This window comes from Pararge aegeria, chromosome 7 (assembly GCF_905163445.1).
Source record: "Pararge aegeria chromosome 7, ilParAegt1.1, whole genome shotgun sequence".
NCBI classification, from domain to species: Eukaryota; Metazoa; Arthropoda; class Insecta; order Lepidoptera; family Nymphalidae; genus Pararge; species Pararge aegeria.
In genome coordinates, this window is record NC_053186.1 from 19,795,411 (window position 1) to 19,821,856 (window position 26,446).

The 26,446-nt window shown below is 37.3% G+C and overlaps 2 protein-coding genes across 4 annotated transcripts; one reads left to right on the forward strand and one right to left on the reverse strand.

Annotated features, from left to right (window-relative positions):
- Positions 1-628: 628 nt before the first annotated feature.
- LOC120625244 (limulus clotting factor C-like) lies at positions 629-10,828 on the forward strand. Its single transcript, XM_039892248.1, has 9 exons — positions 629-1,059; positions 2,249-2,422; positions 3,259-3,318; positions 4,022-4,214; positions 5,261-5,376; positions 7,496-7,675; positions 9,367-9,523; positions 9,883-9,923; positions 10,523-10,828. The coding sequence occupies exons 1-9, from the start codon at positions 799-801 to the stop codon at positions 10,715-10,717; spliced, it is 1,377 nt and encodes a 458-aa protein (XP_039748182.1). The 5' UTR covers positions 629-798; the 3' UTR covers positions 10,718-10,828.
- A 1,548-nt stretch (positions 10,829-12,376) lies between these two features.
- Positions 12,377-25,868, reverse strand: LOC120625309 (chymotrypsin-like elastase family member 2A). 3 transcript variants are annotated; one of them, XM_039892335.1, is made up of 9 exons: positions 25,789-25,868; positions 23,661-23,985; positions 23,095-23,265; positions 21,596-21,803; positions 19,546-19,655; positions 15,450-15,629; positions 15,081-15,237; positions 13,656-13,696; positions 12,377-12,597 (listed from the first exon to the last, which is right to left on the reverse strand). In XM_039892335.1, exons 2-9 carry the CDS (start codon positions 23,919-23,921, stop codon positions 12,415-12,417), a joined length of 1,311 nt encoding a protein of 436 aa, XP_039748269.1. In that variant the 5' UTR covers positions 23,922-23,985; positions 25,789-25,868; the 3' UTR covers positions 12,377-12,414. The 3 variants fall into 3 exon arrangements, with proteins under 3 accessions (XP_039748269.1, XP_039748270.1, XP_039748271.1); XM_039892336.1 differs by having other exon boundaries at positions 25,819-25,838; XM_039892337.1 differs by lacking the exon at positions 25,789-25,868 and having other exon boundaries at positions 23,661-24,235.
- Positions 25,869-26,446: the final 578 nt, after the last annotated feature.

Sequence of the window (26,446 nt, forward strand, 5' to 3'; positions counted from 1 at the left end):
CATTTGATCTGAGTGAGTAGGTAATATGATTTCTACCAACATCTTTAAATTAAAACTGCTCCCGGCAGTCTCACTCGTGTATTACTTTCCCACTGATGTTCTAAATTATGTCAAATACGGATTTCTTAGTAGATTTAGGTTTTTTCGGAAATAAAACGGTCCTGCGTATTTTTCCTACATTTAAGAAACCTTTCTTCAGAAACTGGTCAGCTATTTTGGTGTGAAGAGGTACAGAATTGCGTTTTGGATCCAATTTTAAAGAAAAACCTGTAGGTACACACGTTATAAGCAGTAGGTATGAGTGGAACCATAATAACTTTAATTATTTATGGTTTACAAAATATCATAGCTGATAAAGCGGTCCATGCCTAATTACAATAACCAGAGTCGGTTATTGTAATACTCATACCTATAGCTATCGACTAGGGTCAAATGAAAAATCACAAATGGGTCTTATCTCGTTACTTACATTTATTGACAGCAGCACGAGTACGTACTCGAAACACATGTTATATGTATCAGTTTAAATTTTTAAACTTTCCAATCGCCTAGTACGAAGATACCTTTATTTAACTACTATTTATTATATTATGCAGTGACAAGTTGAGGGTCAGTCTGTGCACACGTATTCACAAAATACCGTACGAGGTTGTTTAAACAACAATATAAATATTACCCTTTTTTCAAAATAATAGTTGTTGTATTTGAATTTGGAATTAACTACCAGTTAGTAACAAGGTTTGAGAAGATTTAGTGTTATGTTAAATTTAACATAGTGGTACATAGTAAACAGCGGCCATGAAGCGAGTGATGTTACTTATGTATGTTGTCCTGATGACACAGGAGAGTAAAAGTCGGGAGTGGATGCCCGTAGCAGATCCTTTTATTACTATACACCCATGCATGAATACAAACGATATAGCCGTGCGCTTTGAGCCCGGCCTGCCGCCGGAGGAAAATAACCGCTACTATGTATACATTCGCAAAACCATACCCGCCAACTGTGTCACCAAAGTGTCGTTTGATGCAGAAGTTAATATCACTATCACGGTCCGATCGGTAAGTATAAAATATACTTACTAAAATTATAAAAAATAAATATACTTCGACAATACACACATCGCCACCTAGCCCCAAAGTAAGCGTAGCTTGGGTTATGGGTACTAAGATGACTGATGAATATTTTTATGAATTATATTCATAAACTTATAATATATAGATAAACACCCATACACTGAAAACATTCATGTTCATCACATAGGAATTTCTAAGTTCACCACAGGGAAATCATGTGCGTTATGGGAATCGAACCCACGGCCATGAACTCAGAGCGCAGGGTCGCTGCCCTCTACGCCAGTCGGCCGTCAAGAGACTAAAAGTAAGTACTAAGTCTATTAAAACATATCGATCGATACATTTTTTTTCTTTGATACGCTTTACCTTTGATCTTATAATGGCCAATTGTCAATTAATAAAATCAAAGAAATAGCTTTAAATCCTTGCAAATGCAGCAAAGGAGTTGTAAACTCTACGAACGTTACCCTAGGACTTTGTCCATCACCAGGATACAAGTCAGTCTTAGTTATAATATATGCCAAATTAATCAGATTGTTTTAGAAATTGAGCTGAAATAACCAAACTAGACGACACTTTCGCATTTATAATATTAGTTTAGAAATATGAATGGCTCCTAGCATGCTTGCGGCACACCAAACAAATTGTGAAAACAACAAACGGAACAAAACATATTGCATTAAAGTTTTTTGGTTTCTATAATTTCTGCTACATTCTCTGATATCTTGGACCAAGATACTTCGCTATTAATTTTTTTCATAAGTGTATCTTACCGACCTAGGTCGAAAGCGTTTGTGTAATCGGTAAAAAGTAAACGTCTGACAACTTCAAGCTCTGGCGTATATTTTTTTTTTTAAGTTATGTCCTCATAAAAATGTATGACAATCAATCAATCAATAGCCTATAAAAGTCGATGCTGGACTTAAGGCCTCGCCCAAGGAGGGTCTGCTCATAATCATCACAGTAGATGGTAGTAGTAGCACCAGCCGACGCTCCTGCCCGTTCTCTGTTATATTCCCAAAAACGCCACGGAGGATACTTGCGGGCAGAGAAGGGGTGGTGACAAATGTATTCTGATCTGCCGTGTCCACACGTCGCCTATGTATGTGAAGAGATTACATTTTACAGGAATATATGAGAAAATGTATTATTTAAACTTTTTTTTTTGTTTTAGGACGATAAAAAATTTTCTAAGATATCTTTGACTAATGGCGGAAGCTTCACACTTCGTTTCGCCAACCCACTCGCCGGTCTGAGCTTTATTGTCAAGGGTACCAGGCCAGGAGTCACCCCCTACCTGATAAGCCTTAGAATTAATGATGTGGAGCAATGCGATACGCCGAATGTGGTAAGATTATCATTATAAGCCTATGGATGTCCCACAACCAATAATGGATCTCGGCTACACTTGAAAATTCTAAATTCATTTATTTCAAGCCAAGTCTGTCTGTTTGTAGTGACTCTACCACTGGTTCGGAAGGCAGATTCTACCGAGAAGAGCCAGCAAAAACTCAGCAGTTGCTCTTTTCCAACATCAACTATTTACATTTGAAATTTTAACATTCATTTTTCTATCTTGTGAGAGATGAAAGCGGAGCCGGATGCTTCCAAGCAACCTTGTCCTTAAGAAATTCATCAATAATAGTAAACTTGTTCTACTTTGGGGGTCCAGCTCGAACGCTCGAACGCACTTCTAACTTTTCTAAGTTATGTGCGTTTTAAGCAATTAAAACATCACCTGTTTCCAAGATGAATTAAAAGACCGCGAGGAAACCAGAATGTCTGAGAGTTATCCATAATGTTCTCAAAGGCGTGTGAACTACGGCCTAAACCCTTCTAATTGTGGGAGGAGACCCGTGCCCTGTAATGACCCGGTAATGGGTTGTGAAGATTAATGCCCCACTATGGGGCACAAGCTCATAGAAGAGAGGTTCAGAGCAGCGTGGAACAATGAAAATTTCTAGATATATAAAGATCGGTTATTCCGAGAATGCGATACTCAGAACACCTTAATAATTATAGCTGCAGTGGGTGTTGTATTACAATAAACTGTATATGTGAATTGTACGAATTTAATGGTACCTACTAAGTTCTTGTGGGGTACTTAACTAAGTAGTTGTGGGGCTGTGACAAATGAACAAAGACCTCGTTTAACGAAGCTATTTTATCAATGAAACATTTTAGGACTTCCTGGACAAATACGCCGAAACTGAAAATCCACCAGAGGATGGAGAGTGTCATTGGGTACGTACATTTGCTTCATTGATTTTTACCTGACCCTTTTTCTTCTTTTTCCTGCCAGGTAATAAACCTGAGCGCACATTGCTGCACCTGAGTGGTCGTTGTTATATTCTAAATAAGAGCTTCGTCTCTCTCGCACGGACTACATGGTCTTCAAAGAAAAATTTGGTACAGATACAGATGTTATTTTTCCTTCCCATTAAAGTTATGCTGAGAACTCTCTACAAAAGGCCTATGTCCAGCAGTGGGCGCTTATCGGTTGATATGATGCTTATATTATCGACGTCCAGATATTAAAAATAAACTATATCTACTTACCATTAGACGGATGCAAAGATCGTAATTCATTCATTTGTCAAAAGATTATTTACAAAGTAATATAAATTTTCCAAGAGATATTACAGGTTTTTTTTATGATAAGTAATTGCGTTCGATTTGGAGACCAAATTCAATAAAACCACGCTCTACGTTCAAAGGTTGCAAAACTGCATGCCACAACTCAGTCTAATGCATAAGGTATCTGAGTTTAGGTTGCTTAATAAAATGAGACGATAAAATAACAACCCCCGCTGAAAAGGGATAATTCTTGCGACAAAAAACTAACCTCTTACTTTTGTTTGATTGAGATTGTAATATTTCTAATAAAATTTAAGCTGTTTTATTAAATACACAGATTTTCGAATCAATGATCTCCTTCTTTTATTAGTCCATTAAAAATGATGATCTCCGTTGCGGAAGACGGAAAGTGGATCGTCAGCTCCCAGTGGACGGGCCCTCGCAACCTGGGGACTGGCCGTGGCATGCCGCCGTGTTAAAAACGTTAGAAGACTCTTCACAGAACCGGAAACTAAAATACCTCTGCGGAGGAACCCTTATTTCAGAAAATGTTGTCTTGACAGGTAAATAAGAATTTAAACTTAACAATACGCCGTGTACACTGTAGCACTGAGGTAACATGTCAACGTGTGTCAAAATTTTTGTTTGTCTGTTCGGTTTCACTGCCTTGGAATAATATTCAGAGCTTCAGCCGAGAGCATAACTGAGTATACGGTATACGGTATTCGACAAAATAACTAATAACTATACCTGGCAAATCTGACACACGTACAGAAGTATTATATACTAGCCGATCCCCACGACATCTTTCACTAAATCTTCTGATAAGTAATTCGTGCAAACCTTTTTTCCGATAGTCTGCACAATATACTCTGACCTAACGCGTAGTGGCGCTCACTTCCGCTATTAGGAACTTCGTTTCCTCGGGCTCCTAAATTGGGTTACTAATTGCACATTGGGTTATTATTAAAATCAGACTAGTATTTCCGAAATTTAGTGCGTAAAAATAACTTTAATTGGTAATAGGAATTTATATAAATCTTAAGTATTTATTTTACCACGTTAATTGTAAATAGCAAGTTTTATGGAAATAACTTGAAAAATTATGGTTTTATACAAAATTCATCCCCTATTTAGTTCCTTTAGTGGTTATTATAGGTTATTAATAGATACATTAAATATGTATATACCTGTAAATAACCTATAATCTTTGTTGAAATAATAACAGTGTATAGTCAATACATATTTGAAAATGTTATGTATAAATGTAGAATAACTTCATTTACAACAATATTTGAGACAAAGCCGTTTTTAATAAAGTTACCTAGAAGAAGACGTCGCTGCGCCCTATCATAAAAAATAGGAGCAATTCTGTATGTACAGATCCTTTCGTTCCTATTGATTCTAATGCTGTCTACCGCAAAGAACATAGCTAGTGAATTGGATTGCACTACTGTCGACATTGTGAACAACCGGGCTTACGCTAGGTTTGCTGTAGACTATTCTTAGGCCATTCATAGCTTCAGTTTTAAGTATGTAAAATCATGACATTAGCTTTCTATAGGCTTACTGGAATAACCACCACTGTCCTTTGTTTCCCCATTCTCAGCTGCTCACTGCGTTACGCAGCGCGGCTCGGAACAGCCGTATCCAGCGAAAAATATCAGAGCAGCGCTAGGAAGATATAATTTGATTGGCAGTGAAATGAACTCCCAAGAAAAAAAAGTAGGTACATTTTACCAACTGCTGGAAAAATGAAGAGGAGAAAGAGGCACAGAGCTTAGAAACAGCACTGTGGACTGGCGAGTATTCCTTACTTGAATTTGGGCTTTAGAATAGGGGCATAGGCGAGGCCAAAACCTTACTATATACCATAGAGTTTCTTGCCGGCTTCTTCTCGGTATGGTCTGCCATCAGAACCTACGGTAGAAACACTACAAACATAGTATATATAGTTTAGGTACGCCTACTTACTTAGAATAAATGAACTTTAAATTGAAAAAAGATACCTTACTGTCTGGCGTTCGGTCGTGGCTACTCACCATCCTACCGACGAAGTCTAGCCGCCAAGCAATTTAGCGTTCCGGTACAATGACACTGTAACCGATTAGAAGTATTGGTTTAATATAACTGTCATACCCCTAACTGTAGCTTAAGTAACGCGCTTCTATCTTACACTGCTTCACTTGATTGTACTGGAATATAAATAGTACTTGTTTTACCCGGCGGGTCAAACTACCAAAGTCAGCGTGGGCCAAAATACTCCTCGCATTTAGAAACATGCCTAGTATTATTAGACCTATGACCCTGTATAGATAAGAAGCTACTTTTTAACCGATTTAGGTATATACTAGTTATATACACCTAAATCGGTTACACCCACGACTTTTGTTTGGAACCGTTACTATCCCTAGTATTAAAAGTATATGTTGAAGGAGCAAAATTTCGGAGCTATTTAGCTAACAAGCCTTGCTGGTATTAAACTTTTTATGAAAGCTCCCGGGAACGTTACCGCGCTTTTACTAAAATTTATTAGTGAATTATGCATCAAGTATTGTTATATTGCATTTTACAATCGAGGCGATATTAGGACGCTATGAAACACGAGAGTGTAAAAGTAAAGTGCCATTTCATACGACGATTTTCTTCACACTTGCGTGGAAAAAAACAGGATGCACTTCTAAGTACGTTTTAAGAAAATAACTGACCTTTTTTGCTGTTATACATTATATAAAAGTTTCGAAGGCTGCTCTATAGATTTTAGTTAGAAAGGTTATTTACTCGATTTGTGCCTCGATTATTATGCCCGGCGGAGTAAAATCTACTATAGCTCTACTTTCCAATTGAAATTGGACATTTTAAATAAATAAATAATAAATAAATAAATATACTACGACAATACACACATCGCCACCTAGCCCCAAAGTAAGCGTAGCTTGGGTTATGGGTACTAAGATGACTGATGAATATTTTTAGGAATTATATATAAATAAATACTTAGAAAATACATATAAACACCCAGACACTGAAAAACACTTATGCTCATCACACAAACATTTTCCAGTTGTGGGAATCGAACCCACGGCCTTGGACTCAGAAAGCAGGGTCGCGGCCCACTGCGCCAGTCGGCCGTCAAAAATAATCAATAATAGACCAAAAAGCGTAATATATATATATCTATAACAAAAACGAATTACGGAAAATGGCGTGACAGCTTTTTTTTCGCGCGCTAAAGTAAAGCGATATACAGCCAGCATCGTTCGCTGCATAAAGCCTATATTAAAGATATAATAAAGGGAACATTTTCTTAGTTAAAACGAATGATGAATTGTGAATAATTTGATAAAATTTAACGTTCATTTAACATAACTGAGAACTTAAAAATATTTGTTCATTTAAGGAAATTCCTACTTTTTTTAGCCATAAAACCTTTTTCGAAAGAAACGGTGATAGTGATGTAATAAAGTCCACGATACGAGCAGGTGTGATGAAAATAATAATATATTTTGAGTAAAGATGATAGTATCTATTTTACGTTTTTTAAGTAGGGTATATTATATTGTTTTCCTGTTTATGTGTTTTTTAATTGATCTTTCTGCGTGATACAAATATATAAAAGAAAATTTCCCGCCATTTTATATGACTTTTCTTTTTGATATGGGTTCTTGTCATTTTGAATTCCACTCCAACTTATACCGACCACAGATTATACATAATGTTGACCAGTCTGAACAAAGATACCTTTTTAACTTTAACCAAATGTACATACAAAGGCAGATTTGCTAACATATATTTGCGTGATAAAAATAAATAAAAATACATAGCATATGGTTTTTATTTCCAGGTTGACAGTATAATTATTTCCGATCGATATCTTCACGCTAATTTATATAATGACTTGGCTCTGCTGAAGTTGAAGTCAGCGGTGCAGCTCACATCTCACGTGCAGCCCGTGTGTCTGTGGCACCGCACCGCGGGCTCAGCTGCGGCTAACCGACCGGCGGAAGATGAAATAATAGGCACTGTAAGTGTACTGGCTGCCAAGGTGAAGACTGCGGTGCAACTCACAGCTCCCGAGTCCGCGTGCCTGTGGTACAGGAGTCATATCTATATTAATAATTTCATCAAGGTTAGGTTACGGTAGACTCGATCGAAACCTTAGATGAATGACAAGACAAAAAAATATTGATTTCGAGTCGACAACAAATATCCAGAAAATTCGGACTATGGAGAACTTCGTTAAATTCTGATGGGAATGACAAACAAACCGCAGTCGCTATCTTGGATACGCCTCGCCAATCAACGCATCGCGTGCGTCGCGCCTAAGAAATATCCATTACAAAGAACTGTGACTCATGTGACCATAGAGACAAAATCACTACGTTTATACGTGTGACTGTGTAAAACAAAGCGTCTTGCCGGAAATATTGAGTGAATCCTATAGAAAGTACAGATTATGAAAATGAACGAAATAATCGCAATTGTTTACATAACAAATCGATAAATAATTAAATAAAAAATAAACAAAGTTCCACAGAGTTTAGTATAAATTGCCCTTGCACGTTTTCACACTACATTATATGTAGCGTGAAAACGTGCAAGGGTCATGGTCTGCACTTGCGATTCAGTTCTTTTTACACGCTTCATATTAGCTTCACCTGTATGTATGTTTGTTACCGACTCGTCTGGACTTGATTTTGATCCTCTTAAACGGTCTGATTTCGTTCAAACTTTGTAGATATATCGATGACAATACATAAATTGATAAGATTTAGTAGTTAGAAGTTAATTTATAAAATTTCCATCTATAAGCTAGGAATGATGTTAATATTAATTTCCAACCATTATCTTAAGCCGATTTTAATATCAACATGGTGAATGGTTAACTGATTAATTTTGCTATAGTGAAAATACTTAGTAGTTCAAGAAAAACTAAAAATCACGTTTTTATAAATAAACTTAACTGAAAGGAAAGAAAATTTATTATATACGAGTATATACCAATCTGTTAAGTTTTTCGCCGACTGCAATCTGCCTTCCGAACCGGTGGTAGAGTCACTACAAACAGACTAACTTGACGTTTCAAAAGTTCCTATAAACAGGGCTTTTATTTGGAAAGGTTTTTTAGTATTGCAAGGCTTTTTGACAAAGGGATTAACTGGCGCAAGTGCTAATATTGTAGACTAAGTGATAGAAGCATTGTAAGATAAATAAATATCATTAGATGCAAACAGTTTCGCTGTCATGCGAAACACATAGGCTATAGTAAGGAAAACGCTATGCTATGTATAATTATAATTTAAGTATGACTAATCAGCGTTTTATTATAATAATGTATAAGCTAATTCAAGCGGTGATAGCTCAATAGTTAGGACTTCGGCTTCACTTTCGGTCGGCCGAGTTCGGATCCCAGCACCCTCCTCTAACTTCCTGTGCGTTTTAAATAATTAAAATATCACTTGCTTTAACGGTGAAGAAAAACATCGTAAGGAAACTTGCATGTCTGAGAGTTCTCCATAATGTGGCGTAACAAAGGCCTGTGAAATCCACCAAACTGCAATGGGCCGGCGTGGTGGACTGCGGCCTAAGCCCTTCTCAATGCGAGAGAAGACCCTTGCCCTATAGTGGGCCGGTGATGGGTTAATATGATGATGATGATGATAAGCTAATTACCTATAAAGTAGGTATATTGATATATAGTTTCTCGCCTTCCAGCTGGCAGGATGGGGATTCTCTGACGACGACAGCCTGTCACCGACTCTGCAACAAGTGAACCTGCCGATGGTGGCGGCCATCACGTGCATCAAGAGTAACAAGGCTTTCGCTCTACTGTTGAGCCGCAATGACTTCTGCGCGGGTTATAAAAATAATGGTAACTCCTAGAACGTATACTGTCGTTGATTTTTTTTATGACTATTTCTTCATGACCATTCGTTTATACTGTTGCACGCGACTTGTTATGCGATAAATCAGTTAGTTCAGTTGTCGGTATTTTTAAAATTATGCAATGTCTATCTGCAGAATGCCAAGCCAAATATAAAGGTAAAAAAAATATTTAAAATCTAGAAATAAAAGGAAATTAACAAAAGTAACCAACAACGTTTATATTATCTTTGCATAAAACAAAAATTCCTCACAAAAAGGTCTTACCTTCAAATCAAATCAAAAAGACTAGAACCCAGAGCCGGCTTCTAAAACCGAAGAATCAAATGAATATGATTTCAATTGCAGGAACTTCTCCATGCCCAGGCGATAGCGGAGGAGGTTACGTGGTAAGGCTTACTTTAAGCAACGCGGAACATGAATCGACTGTTAGTAGATACCGGTGAACCAATCTTAGAACGATGGATATAAAACAACAACAAACAGTTAATAACATAAAAATGTTTTTTTTTTCTTTTATTTTTTCTTGTCTGAGTAATTTTACCAAAACCTTATCACTGCAACACAGTGATAAGGTATGGCCAGCATATAGGCACTACACAAAAAAGATATCCCCAGATTATATCGGTTATAAATTAACGTGTCGATCTGTCAAAACACCGAAGCAAGAAATAAGAGAAATTTACCGCCATTTATTTAAAGGATATTACTCTTATTTCCACATGAGCGCCAAGCCATGCAGGAAATGCCTGAACTAAAGGCCTCTCCCAGTAGATGGCAGAAGTAGCGCAGAAGACGCTGCCTTACGCTGTTATTCCTTTATGGTCACGTGCGACACCTGCGGTAGGAGGTGGGTTGGTGACAACTGTAAACTAACCCGGCGCACGGCATTATGGGTGTGGTATAACCAATGTCCAATAAACTCAATTGTTCTGGAGTTAAGTAACGAAGGAGGCCAAGCCTCCAGTCCAAGTAAAAATCTTTTCAGGTCTTCCATCCGGATAAGAAACAAGACGGCAGCGGAAACGTGTCAGGCGCTTGGTACTTGAGAGGGATCCTATCAAGAGGTCTAAAAAGCGAGACGGGCGAGTCATGTAAAGACGACGAGTATGTTATATTCACGGATATGGCGAAGTTCGGGGACTGGCTGGACAGTCACTTGGATGACAACGGTGGGAATTAGTGCAAACTTGATAATTTTTTTACCTCCACATATCACAGATAGTGTCATTATCCAGCCATATATAATATATTCGTTATCGCTTAAGACTGGCCGTGGATGTCATTTCAGTGTCTCCACCTCTCCGTGACGGTTGCCTTTCTTGTGCGTCCATATAGAGTCTTGAGTCTTCAGTGCTAGTTGAATGAGTAGCAAATGTACAAATACTTTTGTATTCTGTTCTAATAAATTCAAATAACCTATCTGTTATAACTTTTTTTTATTAGTCGGTTTAGAACCACTATATAAAAATCCGACAAACCTCGTGACTCCCATGGACGGGTGGTTAAACCTGGCGTAACCTATAACAGTCCAGTCAGTGGACTGTTAGTTTATATAACGGGAAAATTTGCCCAAAATCACCACACTTGGCAGACGATTTGGTCGCATCAGATGGCAGCAGTAGCATGGACGGTGCTGTATCTTTTACTCTAGTCGCCTCGTACGACAGATTCAGATTCAGATATTCAGATTGATGGACATAAGGCCAGGTTAAGCGTAGGGTTTAAGCCTCGTGTGCCTGAACCACGCCAGGATTTTTGGGTGTCCTTCTGGATGGAACGTCCCGATAACTTCTAAATTAAATGTCCGATAAGAATGAATTAAAAAGTAGTTTTCTGTGATAAAACTATTTTTTTTGACGTGACAACGTCTTATAATTCGATGGAGCCGGCTGCACGCACGAAAAAACATGACGTATGCGGCGTTACCTCGCTCTGAGGCGTTCCATTCAAGGCTTGAAGTGCAAGCGAGAGCGCGGAACGAGCGACAAAGAGGCACAGTCGGCCTCCGCGTTCGACATCTGTCTCTCTCCTACAGCTTCTACACAATAATACATTTACATGTTTTCGGCAAGGATGAAGTGCAGTGAAAAGTTAATTCGGTGTCAATTGTTTATAGCAACGATAATATCTAACAAACAAATAAAATTAAAATTTTCTTTTGAAAAATGCAACCATACCATCAGTATTTTCTTACGACGTTGTCACGTTCAACTTTCGTCAGTAAGCCGACTTTACAGACAACCAATTTTTAATAAGAATTAATACTGCGATACTAACGTTACCCACTTTTGTTACTATCGTCGATCTAACACAATTTTAGCACACAAAAGCTTCTATTGCGACTTAACTTTGATAGTTATATATTCCCTCTTGCACTTTTTTATGTAATAATGAGTAGGTACTTTGATTATGATTATATCATCAATATTTTTTTCAGCGCACGCTAGGTAATAAATGTTTTGCTTCGGTTACATTATTGCAATTTTTTTGAAAATAAATTATAGCCTATGTTTCTTAGTGATAGTTTAGCTTTCTTTTGGCAAAAAAAATGGTTGAAATCGGTCCAGTAATTTTGGAGCCTAATTGATACAAAACATCCTTATTTATAATATTACATAATTATGCATTATGTATCATTGCATTATTTCCTAACAACACATTTGATTCAGTTTTTACAACCTTGTAATTATTTAAAATGTTCCCAAATGCGTGTGAAGTCCGCACTGGGCCAGCTTAGTGGACTACGCCCTTAGCCCTTCTCGCTGTGTGGGAGGAGCCCCGTGCTTTAGTGGGCCGGTAATGGGTTGTATAGATGAATTATTTAAATAAAGTGTTTTGTGAGGTATATAACATTTATTTATTAAATGCTGCTAAAACCTAGTCGTCCAGGTGGCTGTCGATCCAGTCCCTGTACTTGTCCACGTCAGTGAAGAGCACGTACTCGTAGGGGTCGCACACGGGCGCGTCGAGGCGAGCGATCGTGTTGGACACGATGCCTCGCACGTGCCACGACCCGGTCACCCTGCCCCGCACGGCTTGCACCTTGTCCGGGATGAAAACCTGGGAAAAAAGCTTCATTTACCACATGGCTACCTATTTATTATTTAAATTTATATTCGATATATTATGGGAGAAGAAAAGAGTGAAATTTCAAGGACGCGTAAGAGCCACAGAATTAAGAACATACAGAAACCGTGAACAATACTAATAAACTAGTATTGAAGTATCAAAAACCACTCCACTTTAGTAGTATTTCTCGAACTGGCTTAATCACTTCATTCCATTTAGCAATACTTAACTATTTAATCTTTTATGTTCTGAAAGTTTACCATAAAATGGGGAAAATGGGAAAGTTCTTGAGATAGTTACATATGCGGGTGTGAAGTGAGACGGGCGTGTTGTATAATTGATATAAATAAAAAAAGTCTGTATAAACAATCGACTTACTAGAAACGGACATAAATTAGTGATATCAGCATATCGTCTAAGGAAAGTGCGGAAAACCTTCGTGGGGCTGAGTATAGTCTTTTATCATGTTATACCGAAGGTAATGTTAGATTTACCATCACATAAGTTCGAAGAATGCATAAAAACTCATTGAATACATCGAGGTTACTATACTATTGATGAATTTCCTAATGACAAGGTTGCCTGGAAACAAGCCGCTCTGCTTTCATCTCACACAAGATGGAACAATGATTGTTTAATTGTAAAATTATGTTGGAAAAGAGCAACTGCTTAGTTTCTTGCCGGCTTCTTCTCGGCAGAATCTGCCTTCCGAACCGGTGGTAGAGTCACTACAAACATACAGTGTTGAAAAAGGGCTTAAATTAGGCCTATTTGAAATAAATGAATTTTTAATTTTGAATTTGAATTTGGACACAATGCACTGCATCATGCATGCAATAATGGCTGAATGAGGGTTCTGCGTGTTCTTAATTCGTTGGTAAGAGCACATTTCTTTACATGACAGTGCAGTGTAAAAGTGTGTGTTAAAGCTAAATTTGCCTACAATTCTCTCACTCGGCTCATTCTCTTTGACAGATTTAGGCTGAATGACATTTGGGATAATTGTAGAGAAAAGACAACTATATACTTCAGAGAGATATTTGTCATACCTGAAAACCGCCTCCACTGTCACCATTACACGCTGATGTTCCTGCGGACACACAAAACCATCAACCAACCGTTTTATTATCAGTCATGATTCATAATCTACAACTTTTATTAACTGAGAAAATAACTTATGAAAATTAAGCTTAATTCGCGAAATGCAGGAGACTTGTATTTATTTTTTTGTTTTTTATCTTCGACAATGTACCCACGTACGTACCTCTACACACGATTCGTTACTTAACAATTATGCATTGCAAAGTCAACATCTGAGGATGCTCCAGGAGCGTATCGTGCGTAGAGGGTACATTGCCAAAGATCTGTTTGGTAAAGATTGAAGAAATTATGAAATACACCAGACAGATTCTCCTGCTTTTCGCGGAGTATAGCAAATTAAGCTTAATTATTAATCATATTATATCATGGAATTCCGCAAAATAATCCGCCTGCTTCTATCCAATATTTGAGAAAATAACTGTTTGATGTAATTTAATAGGGAATTTTACAATGTATTTATCGTGTCAAAAATAAAAAAAAACAGTACAGTCACGGGGTTTTTCTCGGTTACGATTTAAACCACGAAAAAGATCGGATTTCTTTTTCGTGATTTAGAACGTAACCGATTTCTCGTGATTAAACGAACCGCAACTTCAAACCGCTTTTTTGTAAAAGTCAAAGAGTCGTACCTCCATCAACTCAGTACCCAATTTAGATAACAGTTTTCTTCTGAGAACCGATTTTATTCAAGGTATGTAAGGGATGGAAGAGGGTATATTTTTTCTTTTTAGATTCCCTGTTAAAAATCTCCGATGCACATAGATAAGACCCGTATTTTTGTTTAGCTAACAAAAGAGTATGTAAAGTGAGATTACCGAATAAAAAATATCTCATTAATTGGCCAAGCTATTATGGAGAAAACAAATGTCAAGTTGTCGGGGTTCAAACCCTAGTTATAACCGTCATCAAAGCTTTTAACACGAGTACATGAATAAAGACTTCCTTAATTTAATTAGAATAAGTACATATTGAAATAATAACGTTTGAATTATTAAAAATGGGTTGTTAATTTATGTTGGAATCCAGAATAATCTATTCCATCTTTTTTCAACCTGTTTTGTCAAAACTCATTTTCCCTCGTGAACTACTAAAGGAATCGGGATAAAAGGTAGCCCAGCGACATGGAAAAGATGCATGCCAAATTTCATCCAAATCCGTACAGCCTTCTTTGTGTGATTGAATAACAAATATCAACACTTTCACATAGTAGGATAGTAGGAATTAGGATTCTTTCTCTCTCTCTGGTCGTTCTTTCATCACTGAAGATCGTGGTCCTGGTGAGATCTCAACCCCGAGTTGGTAAACTGTCTCCATCGGCTTCTGCTGGATTCTTTAATGGCCCGGGTTATACCGCCACTAACTAGCCAAGTTACCGTTATGATGGCCCGCGCAGAACTTCTTGCTGGTCAGCGCCTTCCCGTAGAAGAGCGGGTTACTCCTGATGCAGGTGCTCTCCGACACCATCGGCATGCTGGCCTCCTTCAGTGTCTCGGACAGCGTGTCGTTGCTGTTGAAGCCCCAGCCGACCACCTGCGAGTGGAACCAGCAATGAAATGTAACAACATTCATAAAAATAAAAAAATGTGTTAGAATTACAAATTATGTCTTTTGCCGTTACAATAATCAATTATAGGTGTATAGGCATTATTATTAATAAGTTAAGTAATAACACATTACATGAGAATTAGTAAGGGTTCAGCGTATATTACCCGAAAGTACAAAAAAAAAAATGGTTCACTTACGGTGCCCATAATAGAGACTGATCTGGTAGCATTCCTCAGTAATTCACTGGATCTTCTGGACCACAGGCATGCTGGCTGTATGTAATCGGTGAAGGGCACCTCGTTCCTCAGCTTAAGCAGGGCTATGTCGTTGGACAACTTCCTATATTCATATTGCTCGTGAATGATTATTCTATGCACCTGGAAAACAGTAATGGACTGCAAGTTGACTGATACTGAGAAACACATCAATTAAATTCCACAATTGAAGAGTTATTGCTTAGTCCATACTAACAAAATGAGACAGATAAATGATAAAACATTGACAATTTTTTTTCATGACATTTTGATCATGAAATAAAACGATAAAAATATATTTATTGCAATAAAGATTCAAATCATAATTAAGTTTTTTACCACGGTAAAATTAATAATAAATAAAAAGCACCTAACAATCAAAGTATCATTACTTGCTTTTCATATAAGTATGTTCATACATTTAAAACAATTGAATTGAAATAATTCAATTTGGCAAACTGTGCCAAGTTAATAAACTCTGTAATCCAAATGGAAAATATCGAAAACAAAATTCTTGAGTAGGTGGATATTTATTTTTATAATATTTTAAAAAGTGGGACTAATATTGTAAACAAGTGGGAGAACCATTATTTGCCATTGACAACAAGTGAAGAAAAATATTAAAATCCCTACTAATATTATAAATGTCAATGTAAGTTTGTTTGTTACGCTTTCACGCAAAAACTACTTAACCGATCATCATGAAACTTTGTACACATATTCTTGGAAGTGTTAGAAGTAATATAGAATACGTTTTATCCGACATTAAGCTCGGTTCCTTTAGGAGAGGGGATGAAAGTGTTTGACGATTTAGCACCATAACTCCGAAAAATTATAACCGATTTAAATAATTATTTTTGTACTATTGAGGTTATAATATGTGTCTAATGTAGTCCAATTTAATGCCACATGAATTAACAAAATCAAACGCAGACGAAGCCGCGGGCAATAGCTAGTGTAGAATTAAACATAGTACATTTTGAAATTTTACCCTTCAATGATGTAAAATAAATACTTGTATATCCAATATCTGACGAAGTAAACCGTGTTATGTCGCATGTGTCGCACTGGTTTACAGTTAACAACTTACTTTTAAATGCAAAAAAAACAAAGTGTGTCGAATTTATCTTACCAAATGTAAAGAAAATTGATAAAAATATAATGGTAAATGGTGAATCACTAAAAATAGAGACTACCACAGTTTTTCTGGGCGTGACCTTGGATAATAAGCTACAGTGGGGTGCCCATATAGATTCACTAGCGGGTAAACTAAGCTCGGCTGCCTACGCAGTCAGAAAAATTAGACAGATTACTGACGTTGAAATAGCTAGGCTAGTTTATTTTGCGTACTTTCATAGTGTTATGTCCTATGGAATCTTGTTATGGGGTAAAGCAGCTGATATCGAAACTATATTTATATTGCAGAAAAGAGCTGTACGGTCAATATATAAACTTAAATCACGCGAATCCCTCCGTGAGAAGTTTAAAGAAATAGGCATACTTACTGTAGCTTCACAATATATTTATAACAATATAGTATTTGTAAGACAACATATTAGTCTTTATAAACAAAAAGTGGACATAAACAGTCGACTTACAAGAAATGGTCATAAATTAGTGTCATCTGCATATCGTCTGCGTAAGGTACAGGGATCATTTGTGGGATTGAGTATACGCTTTTATAATATGATTTTATATTATGATTGGTGATTTTGGACCTGCCAATGCACAAGTTTAAAGAATTTGTCAAAACACATTTATTACAGCGAGGTTACTACACAATTGATGAATTTTTTAATGACAAGGTTGCTTGGAAGCATCCGGCTCCGCTTTCAGCTCTCACAAGATAGAAAAATGAATGTTAAAATGCTAAATGTAAATTGTTGATGTTGGAAAAGAGCAACTGCTGAGTTTCTTGCCGGCTTCTTCTCGGTAGAATCTGCCTTCCGAACCGGTGGTAGAATCACTAAAAACAGACAGACTTGACGTTTCAAAAGTGCTTATATTAGGCCTACTTGAAATAAATGAATTTTGAATTTTTGAATTTTGAATATAAATTCGCAATATGCATCAATAAATCGTTGCCTAGAGTTGCACTTGTACTTAATAAGACGGTAGAAACAACGATCCCGACTATCTTGTGTCAATTAGTACACAGCTTATAACCGGCTGCGATAATATTTAGCTGCGTTGTATCGCGAAACAAACTATCTTTACTTATAATAAAACTGTAACTGGAAGATTTCTGTACATTAAATATATTTAGAAAATTTTGACCGGGGAATGCTTGATAATCGATACTGAGTTCAAAACAGATTTTTATTTAATTTTTGTCTGTTTGTCTGTCTGTCTGTCCAGGCATCACGCGAAAACTACTAGACGAATTAAAATAAGACTCCCGGGTCTACATATAGGATACTTTTTATCCCGATAAACAATAAGTTTCCTCCCGGAAACGGGATGAAAATTTATCAGTTTTATTTCATAGCTCCGTTAAATTTGAACTAATTTTAATAATTCTTTTATTATTTGAAAGTGTATACTAACGAGCATGTTTTGTCTAATGTTAATTATCTCATAAATATTGTCGGAGATAAAGGACATAACACTTCACAGATATACTGATATTATAAATGCGAAAGTTTGTGAGGATGGATGTATTGATGGATGGATGTAAATATGGATGAATGGTTTTAGTGTATATTTTACTATGGTTTTCTGTAAATTGACTAAAAAATAACGATGTTTTCCAAATATGTCATACTGACTTATAGTTTTACTGGCGTACGCCGCCAAATAATATTGATGATTGCAATAAAAAAATGACTGATGATAAATAAAAATATCTACAAAAAAATCCGCAAGGCTAACTGTTATGGTTAAGTCACGATAACTGCTTTTTTATAATTTTTCTTTTAAAACACGGGTATCATCGTAAGATGTCATCCTATCCTGTCGTTGACATTCCTATCATGATATTAATCCTTATCCAAATAAATAGTTTTATAAATGGTCATTTTGATTATATACTTGCAAATTCCTTTTAAAATTATTCAAATTGAAACTATCGCTTAGAAGTTGCGACGGGTATAGAAACGCAGAAAGCAATAAAAAAAACAGCGGGTTGCCCGGCCGCGAATAACATAGTTTGGACTGCAGCGGTAGCGCTGCAATTCGTTTCTAGGTTTTTTTAAGATATTAAACCTCTAATAACCGATTCGGTGCAGACGAAGTTGCGCGGGTCAGCTAGTGTATAGATAAAACCTTTAAAAGCGAGTATTACTAGGTTAAGAAATAAATTCATTTCTTTAATCAAGTATTACTCTTATTTATTTAAAGATTTCAGTCATTAAGAAACAAATATTAGAAAAATTAATAGTATTTAACCAAGTTAAAAGATATAAGGCAGCAGCAGCCTTCTCGGATGCTGAGAAGATAAAATTGTTTTTCGACATTTCTGTACGTTTACTATTTTTAATATTCCTTTTCACACAGAACAAAGACTCGAATCTTCGCCCATTAAAGCCACGAAACTAATAAAACAAAGGCCAACGAAGAGAGATAATTAATGTGTAAGCGTAGTGTAAGCAAACTTTGACATTATTTGCGTACTAGAGAGAACGACAAATTAGTATCTGTTTGTCTTCTCATCCACATAGATAACGTCAAAGTTTGTTTACGCTTATATCTATTATCTCTTTTCGATAGACTTTGTTTAAGGGAATAAGTACATCATACGACACATAGAACTTACGAAAAATTTCAGTAGTGACATTTTAAATCAATAAACAGAGCGGGAGGGCATATCAAACGACGAATTGACAAATGACAAATGAAATAATTAACCTACTGCTTTTGGAAGAGCTTTTTAAGATTTAAAATTTTAGGTGGTTAGCTATACAAGACGACTTTCACAACCACTTTACCCGACTAAATATGCTGCGGAGCACGTTGGAAGCCTTTGAAGACGATAGATCAAACCGGAATTTTATTTGATGTTGATTTTTGTATATGTGTGCTGCGTATTTGTTATACCTACTTTCCTTTCTTCGGATTCTCTGTCTCCACCCTTCAAGTTATACTTTCCAAGTACCACGCTTAAGACCTCTGGCGAAAATGACGTTCCCGAAGAGGAGGCGCAGTGAGCAGCTGTGGAAGAGAGCAATACTGATCATCATCATCGTCACGAATAGCATGCGAAGGTCCACTGCTGACCTTCTTCGTCACTCTCTTTGTCGTCATTCCGTCATTCTGAAGGGTGTCCAGTGGCGTGCATAGAGGGTATACACAGTTTAACTAAACCAACTGGGTCCATCAAAGATCCCTCCGTAAGGTTTCATACTTTCTTAAATAAAACTGGCACATGATCATCCAGAAACCAAGACCCAAACTTGTTGTCCCATAATATCTCAAGACTTTTAGAGCATCACAAGCAACGAGTTCACAAGACTAGATTTCCTTAAATGGCATATAAATAGGATCTAGATAACCACTAGATCCCATTAACAACATCATGTCTCCTTCACCTCATCATTCAATACATCATAGCATATTCAACTTAATGTCCCTACTCCAGGCATGCACTATGCGTAACTCTTTCCTCTAAGTACAGAAAGAAGTATGTATGGTTCCATTATCTCTTATTGAAATAACGGTAGTTTCGAGCCCCATCACACGCAGTGCAACGGTGGGCTCCTACCCGAGCTCGGACTAGAAACAAGTCGGACACCGGAGTGGACCTTAAAGCAGTGTGTTCTGCATTTGGGTATCTGCACGTACTCTAACTTAACAATTAATCGCAAAAAGTATCGCTTTATTACAAATAACACTCCGTTCACAACACTACGTAAACAGAAAAACGATTTATTCCTAAATCGTAATTTCCGTATTTCACTTCTTTAAGAGTTCAAATTATCAGGAGCACTTCTCTCAAACGTTTGCCTCCACAATGCCTTTACATATAATCCGCATTTCATATGGACACTATACTAACACACCGGCTCCGAAGTACTGAGCGTCCGATCGCATTGCCCCTTATAGTAGTCGCAGGGCGAGACGGGCCTAATGCATATAAGTATGAAAAATTAAACTGTTCAAATGTATTTATTTTATAAAGCCATGTTTTAGTACGTCTCTAAACTTAATTATTGGGCCAGGTTTGATCGAATTTGGTTACTAAAATTAAATATTGTTTATTTAGCGAGTAGGGTAGACTCGTTGCAACAGGGAAGAAAATCTCCAATACGAAATATAAAAACTAAAGGATATGCATTGTAAGAGTTATAAAAGCCTACCCTTAAGTTTTAATAACTCGTACATACGTAAATTTTCTTAATTTTATATCATAAGCGTACCCTGTGCATACCCTCTATGCACGCCACTGAGGGTGTCCCACACTACGCTTGCTTGCCCGAGATCTCCACTTCATGACTTTACGGGTCCAACGACCACCATCCACTACCACAAGCAACCTGCTCATTGCTATTTAAGCTTTATGAGGATTTGTTACCTTGGTTCTCCTGCAGATCTCTTCATTTCGGATTTTATCCTTTGGAAAAACTTCTATCAGAGCGATAGAAGTTTTTCCAAAGCTTTAAAGTGGATCGGTCCGTTTCCACGAAAAGAGAAGAGTCCACGTTTCAGTATCACTCGTGAAGACAGCAAGAATAAGCTGGTTGACAACCAGACATTTAGTCTTGTGACAATATATTAGGAATTCATTTTTTTTTTATACTAAAGGAACTTCAATGTACTGTAGTCGGTGCTAGAAGTTTTGTATCAACGAATAATTTAATATGTTATCTGTCCACATAATAAATTAATAGGTTATCCGTCCTGCCTCGGTTATCCTGCAGTGGCAGCACGTTTGACATCAGATCACTCGAATTTTTCTGCACAAGAAATTCTTAGTTCGGAGTTTGAAAATTTACTTTGAGTAGATTGAGTTGATTCAATTAGTTCCTAGTATTATCAATAACTTGTGTCAACCCGCATTGGAGGAAGAGATCTGTTGTCAGCATTGGGGCATATGATAGGCTGACTATGATGGATGAGAAGACCTTGTTCCAGTCGTAAAAAACGTCACTCACCTGTTAGGACGAAGTTTTTAGTAATAAGGGTGCCTCCACATATATATTTAGAAGTCGTGCCTCGGTTTGTGTACAAGGCTGCATGCCAAGGCCAGTCACCGGGCTTGGTGGAGGCTCCGCTCACGATCAGCTCGGTGTGGCCTACTTTCTGTCTCCCGCAATCCGTGGGCGCGTTCCCTGCTTCCGCGGCGTACTCGTGCAGGAAACCCTGGAAACCCAAATTAATTTATCCCCATCATCAGCAACAAACCTCTAAGTCACTCATATGGTGGTTTATGAAGAACTGTGCTGTTATTAAGAATCTTTCGTCTCCATCATCTTCATATCAACCAATGGACGTCCACTGCTCGATAAAGGTCTTTTCAAGGAAGTTCCCAATTCCACGGTCGTGTGCAGCTTGCGGCCAGTCTTCCTTTTCTTATCCTCAATCAAGAATAATCTTTATGTCAATTCGAGCTGGCACAAAATAACTGTATGGTTGCATTGCTGCTTATCTGTTATGTATTCATCCTCCTTAAACTGGTGAAAGTCACTTTAATTTCGGTTGCTCACTTTTGTCGGAAATTAGCCTACTCAAATAGGTACCAAAATTTGTGGAGGTGAAAGATTTTTGTGAGGTTTTAACGGGCTAATCTGTAAGGGGTATGGCAGTTATATTAAACCTAATTGGTTTCTACGCAACATCGTACCACGCTAAATCGCTTAGCGTTAGTTGTTTTAAAATCACAGATAGCCAATGTTTGTATTATAAATATATTCAGGTACCACTGTTTAACACAGACCTCCTCCCTTATTGAGAGAGTTGAGAACTAAAGGTTCACGCTGCTAGTCAGTCTATAAATTTGTAGTTAGAATTGGTAGAGCTTTTTGTATGCAGATGTTATAAAATGAAGAAAACCTCCAATACGAGTCATAAATACTTAAGGATAGGCTTTTATTAACTCTTACCATGCCTATCCTTATATGTATATAACTCGGAGCAGAGATTTTCTTGATTTTATATCATCTGCATTCCCTGTGCATACCCTCTATGCACGCCACTGGCATTGAGCAAGAGTTATAAAAAACCCACCCTTAAGTATATTTTTTATTTGGCAAAAACAGTCATTACATGGAAGTAACGTAATACATATATAATAACAATCTTATAACATAGACTAAACATTGCCGAAAAAGTACAGTTAGTTTACAATAGTAGAAAATTTTGAAAGCATTGAGCTTTATTCATAACTCGTACTGGAGATTTTCTTGATTTTATATCATCTGCATTCCCTGTGCATACCCTCTATGCATGCCACTAGCTGCGTTCTGGTCAGAGCGTAGGTGAGGCTTAACACCTACGGACGCTGCATGCTTAGCGAAGAGTTGCTCTGTTTATAAGCCATGATTTTCCACGGCACCAAGCTGATCACCTGATGGTAATCAATTAATTTGGTCCATCAATTATTACTTTTAAAAAAAATTATAGTAGATATAAAAGGAATTCACGACATTCTCACCACGTCGGGGTCATCGCAATATTGCACGTCGTTTATGGTGAGCCCAGTGATGTAGGGTGTGAGGCCCGGCACCGGCCCCTTCACCGTAAAGCCGAGCCCCACGTGTTGCACGAAGAAGCGGAGCTCGATACTGTCGCCAGCGAGGGAATATCTTTGAAACTTCTTTTGGTCCTGAATTAATTACTTTTAATTAAATGGTTGCATACTAAACAGTCGCTAAGTATGGATCTCATAAGAAGGCTAACGGTCACTTAACGACCGAGCTATGCTTGGAGTATCTCGAGGTGATCAAATCAGGATTGAGAAGATCCGTCAGAGAACCAGATTCACCGACGTAGCTCAAAGAGTCGCGAACCTAAAGTGACAATAGGCGAAGCACATAACTCTGAGTACCGATGGACGTTGGGGTCCCATGATGCTTACTCGCACCGGTAGTTACCGGTAGTTGGTAGGTTAACCTTGGTATGCCTTATTATCAAAATTCGATCAAAATCCGCTTAACTTCTAAACGTTCTACAGGATTCGCAATAACATAGATTTAAGATAACAACAAAGAATTAACTTACCGATCTGACCGTAAAAGTGATGTTAACTTCTGAATCAAAGAACACTCTGGTAACGCTGTCCATGGGAAAATTCTTGTTTATATACACATAGTAACGGTTATTGTCCTTCGATGGTAGGCCAGGCTCGAACCACACTAAGATGTCCTTCGTGTTCTTACAGGGATACGCACTGAGTATGGGGCTGCCTACTGGCATCCACACCTGACTGTCACTCTCCAGTGTCATCAGCGCAACACACACAAATAACACTATTTGCTTCATTGCCACTTTTTTTTTAAATTCTAACTATCGGAGTTAATACGGTCTAAAATGGTAGCGGGCTAACCTGTTGGGGGTGCGGCAGTTATATTAAACCTATGTATATACGTCTTATCAGTTTCTATGCTTAATCGCTTGGTGGCACGTATTTGTCGGCAAGGTGGAAACCAACCGCGGCCGAAGTCTCTCACTAGACCAGACCATAAAGAATTCATAACTTATACCTGTGCCTGCGCCATTGCTGCTTGGAACACGTGCTTTCCAATCGGGCCGGAAGGGTTTTATATAAACTATTTCCTTAGGCTAAGTTTACTAACAGTTTACTTTGTATTTTACTAACCGTTTATAATCCAAGTCGGTTGAAATAAATGAATTTTATTTATTTTATGTTATAAATTTCCAAATTCTCCTACCGAGAATCGAACCCGGAACCTCCGCATAGCATATAAGACCACAGTGTTTACGGAGGTCGTCAAAAAGTCTTTAAGGTTTAGAACTGTCTAAAAGGTGCTTAGATAAAATGGCAAATAATTAAGAAGTTTCTCTGTGTTTTTTAATTAGGCATATACTAAGTATTAGGATATGTTATCATTAAAAATGTAGGTTACGTGTCCAGCAATGTTAACTTTCTTATTGCAAATCTTGGGACGCTACGCTCTGTACCGAAAGTCGACGACAAAAAGCAACATTAATTTAGAAATATAACAGCGTACCGACCAAAACACGAATGATAAAAGCACACTTATTTGTGAACTGCTGTCATCTTTGTATTGTAATATTTTTTTCAAACTTAACATAACTTTGAGTCTTTATTTTAGTATTGATCTTTTGGCGTAAGATAAGTAACTATAATCCCAAACAACCACAAACACTTAGGTACTAAATCTATTTTGAGAAATGTGGACGCACCTGACAGAAGCATCAAAGGTTCTTCTGAACCCCTGAATAAATTTAGCACTGACATAGGGTAATCATATAAACGGATATAATACACAACTAAACTATCAATAAAAATCACGGGAGTCGGTAATGTTGGCATGCCAGGTAACAAATACTATTTTTCTAATCCCGCAGGAAACATTTACCACTGCACCGCCGACGCTGAGCCGAACATGGCTGACAGATAAACATACACTCTCATATTTGTAATGAACGCACTGCTTAAAGTAATATCTAATCTTGACGAAATTTTGCATCGAGATTTGAGGATTGGAAAAGGACACTGGATACTTTAAGGCTGGGCGAACAATCGCCCCGCGGGGTTAAAAAACAAAACAAACACGGATGAAGTCACGCTAAACAGCTAAATGTGCAATCTTATCCTAAAACATTTAGCATCATAACTACTGATTGCCTTGTACACAAAAGTCTTAATCTACATCGGCAAGTATTCAAATAATGGTGTCTTTTTCACTCTTTACACATTCCCCTGAAAAAGGACAGACAGTTATTTTTAGTTTTGTCACTTTAGTTGAGCTCAGAGATTTATGCTCGACAGAAGTGGCATCTAAAAATGACTACATTTATTATGATCGGGTCCTACAATTTAAAACTCGCCGCTATAAAATCCAATATGTTGTAGGAACTTGTTCTTAACATATACAATCTAAAGGAAAAAATTGGGTGCTTCTGTCCGGTATGTCCACATTATAGCAAAATTCGATGAAAAGCTGCTCGACTTCTATACTATTTGACACTTTTTCTTTGACTATTATTGGTTCACTTTTTTAATACTTTTGCACTTTTAACGGCACAGCCAAGTTATATATTGATGTCCAAGTGAGATCGCTCACTCAGAAATCAGTTCCCGGATACGTGAAATGACGTCATTCCACATAAATATCACGCATACGATAGAAATTCAGTATACCTAAAACTTGACGTTTTAAATAATAATTACGATATAAGAGCGATACGTGTATATCGCGCCGCGCACGACCTTCTTCTTAGGTTCACGTACATATGGCTATAGGAATGTGATGCGAAAGAGTGTAACGCCAATTAAACAGAGGTGTTTCCGCACTGAGCGAGTGAGCGGGTGAGCGGTTAACAGACAAAAATAACCGCAAAAAACTTAAGGTTCTTAATCATCATTAACTTCATTTTTTGTTGTAGGAAAATGAAGATTGGTTTTGCGTGACTCGCCATTTCTGTTATTGTCCCAAACAAACTTTCTTAGAATAAGTGTTCTACACAATGCACTCCGACCAAAGTCAAAGTCAAAGTCAATTATTTCTTTATTCAACTAGGCACATGGACTTTGGATGCGTACCCACCGCGTCGCGTCGTCTATCTGCGCTATTAAGTCGTTATCTCGGTTTCTAAGGGTTGTTGCATGATGATAAATATTATGTAGGTACAAAACCCATAGTTTTTTTTTGCATTTTAACAAATAAACCTGCATCCCCTATTGTATCCTTTGGAAATGGGTATAAGTAATATATCTATCCCTACTAATATTTTAAATACAAAAGATTTGTTTATGAGTATGATTTTTTAAATTTAATTGATAAACTGAAACTACTAGA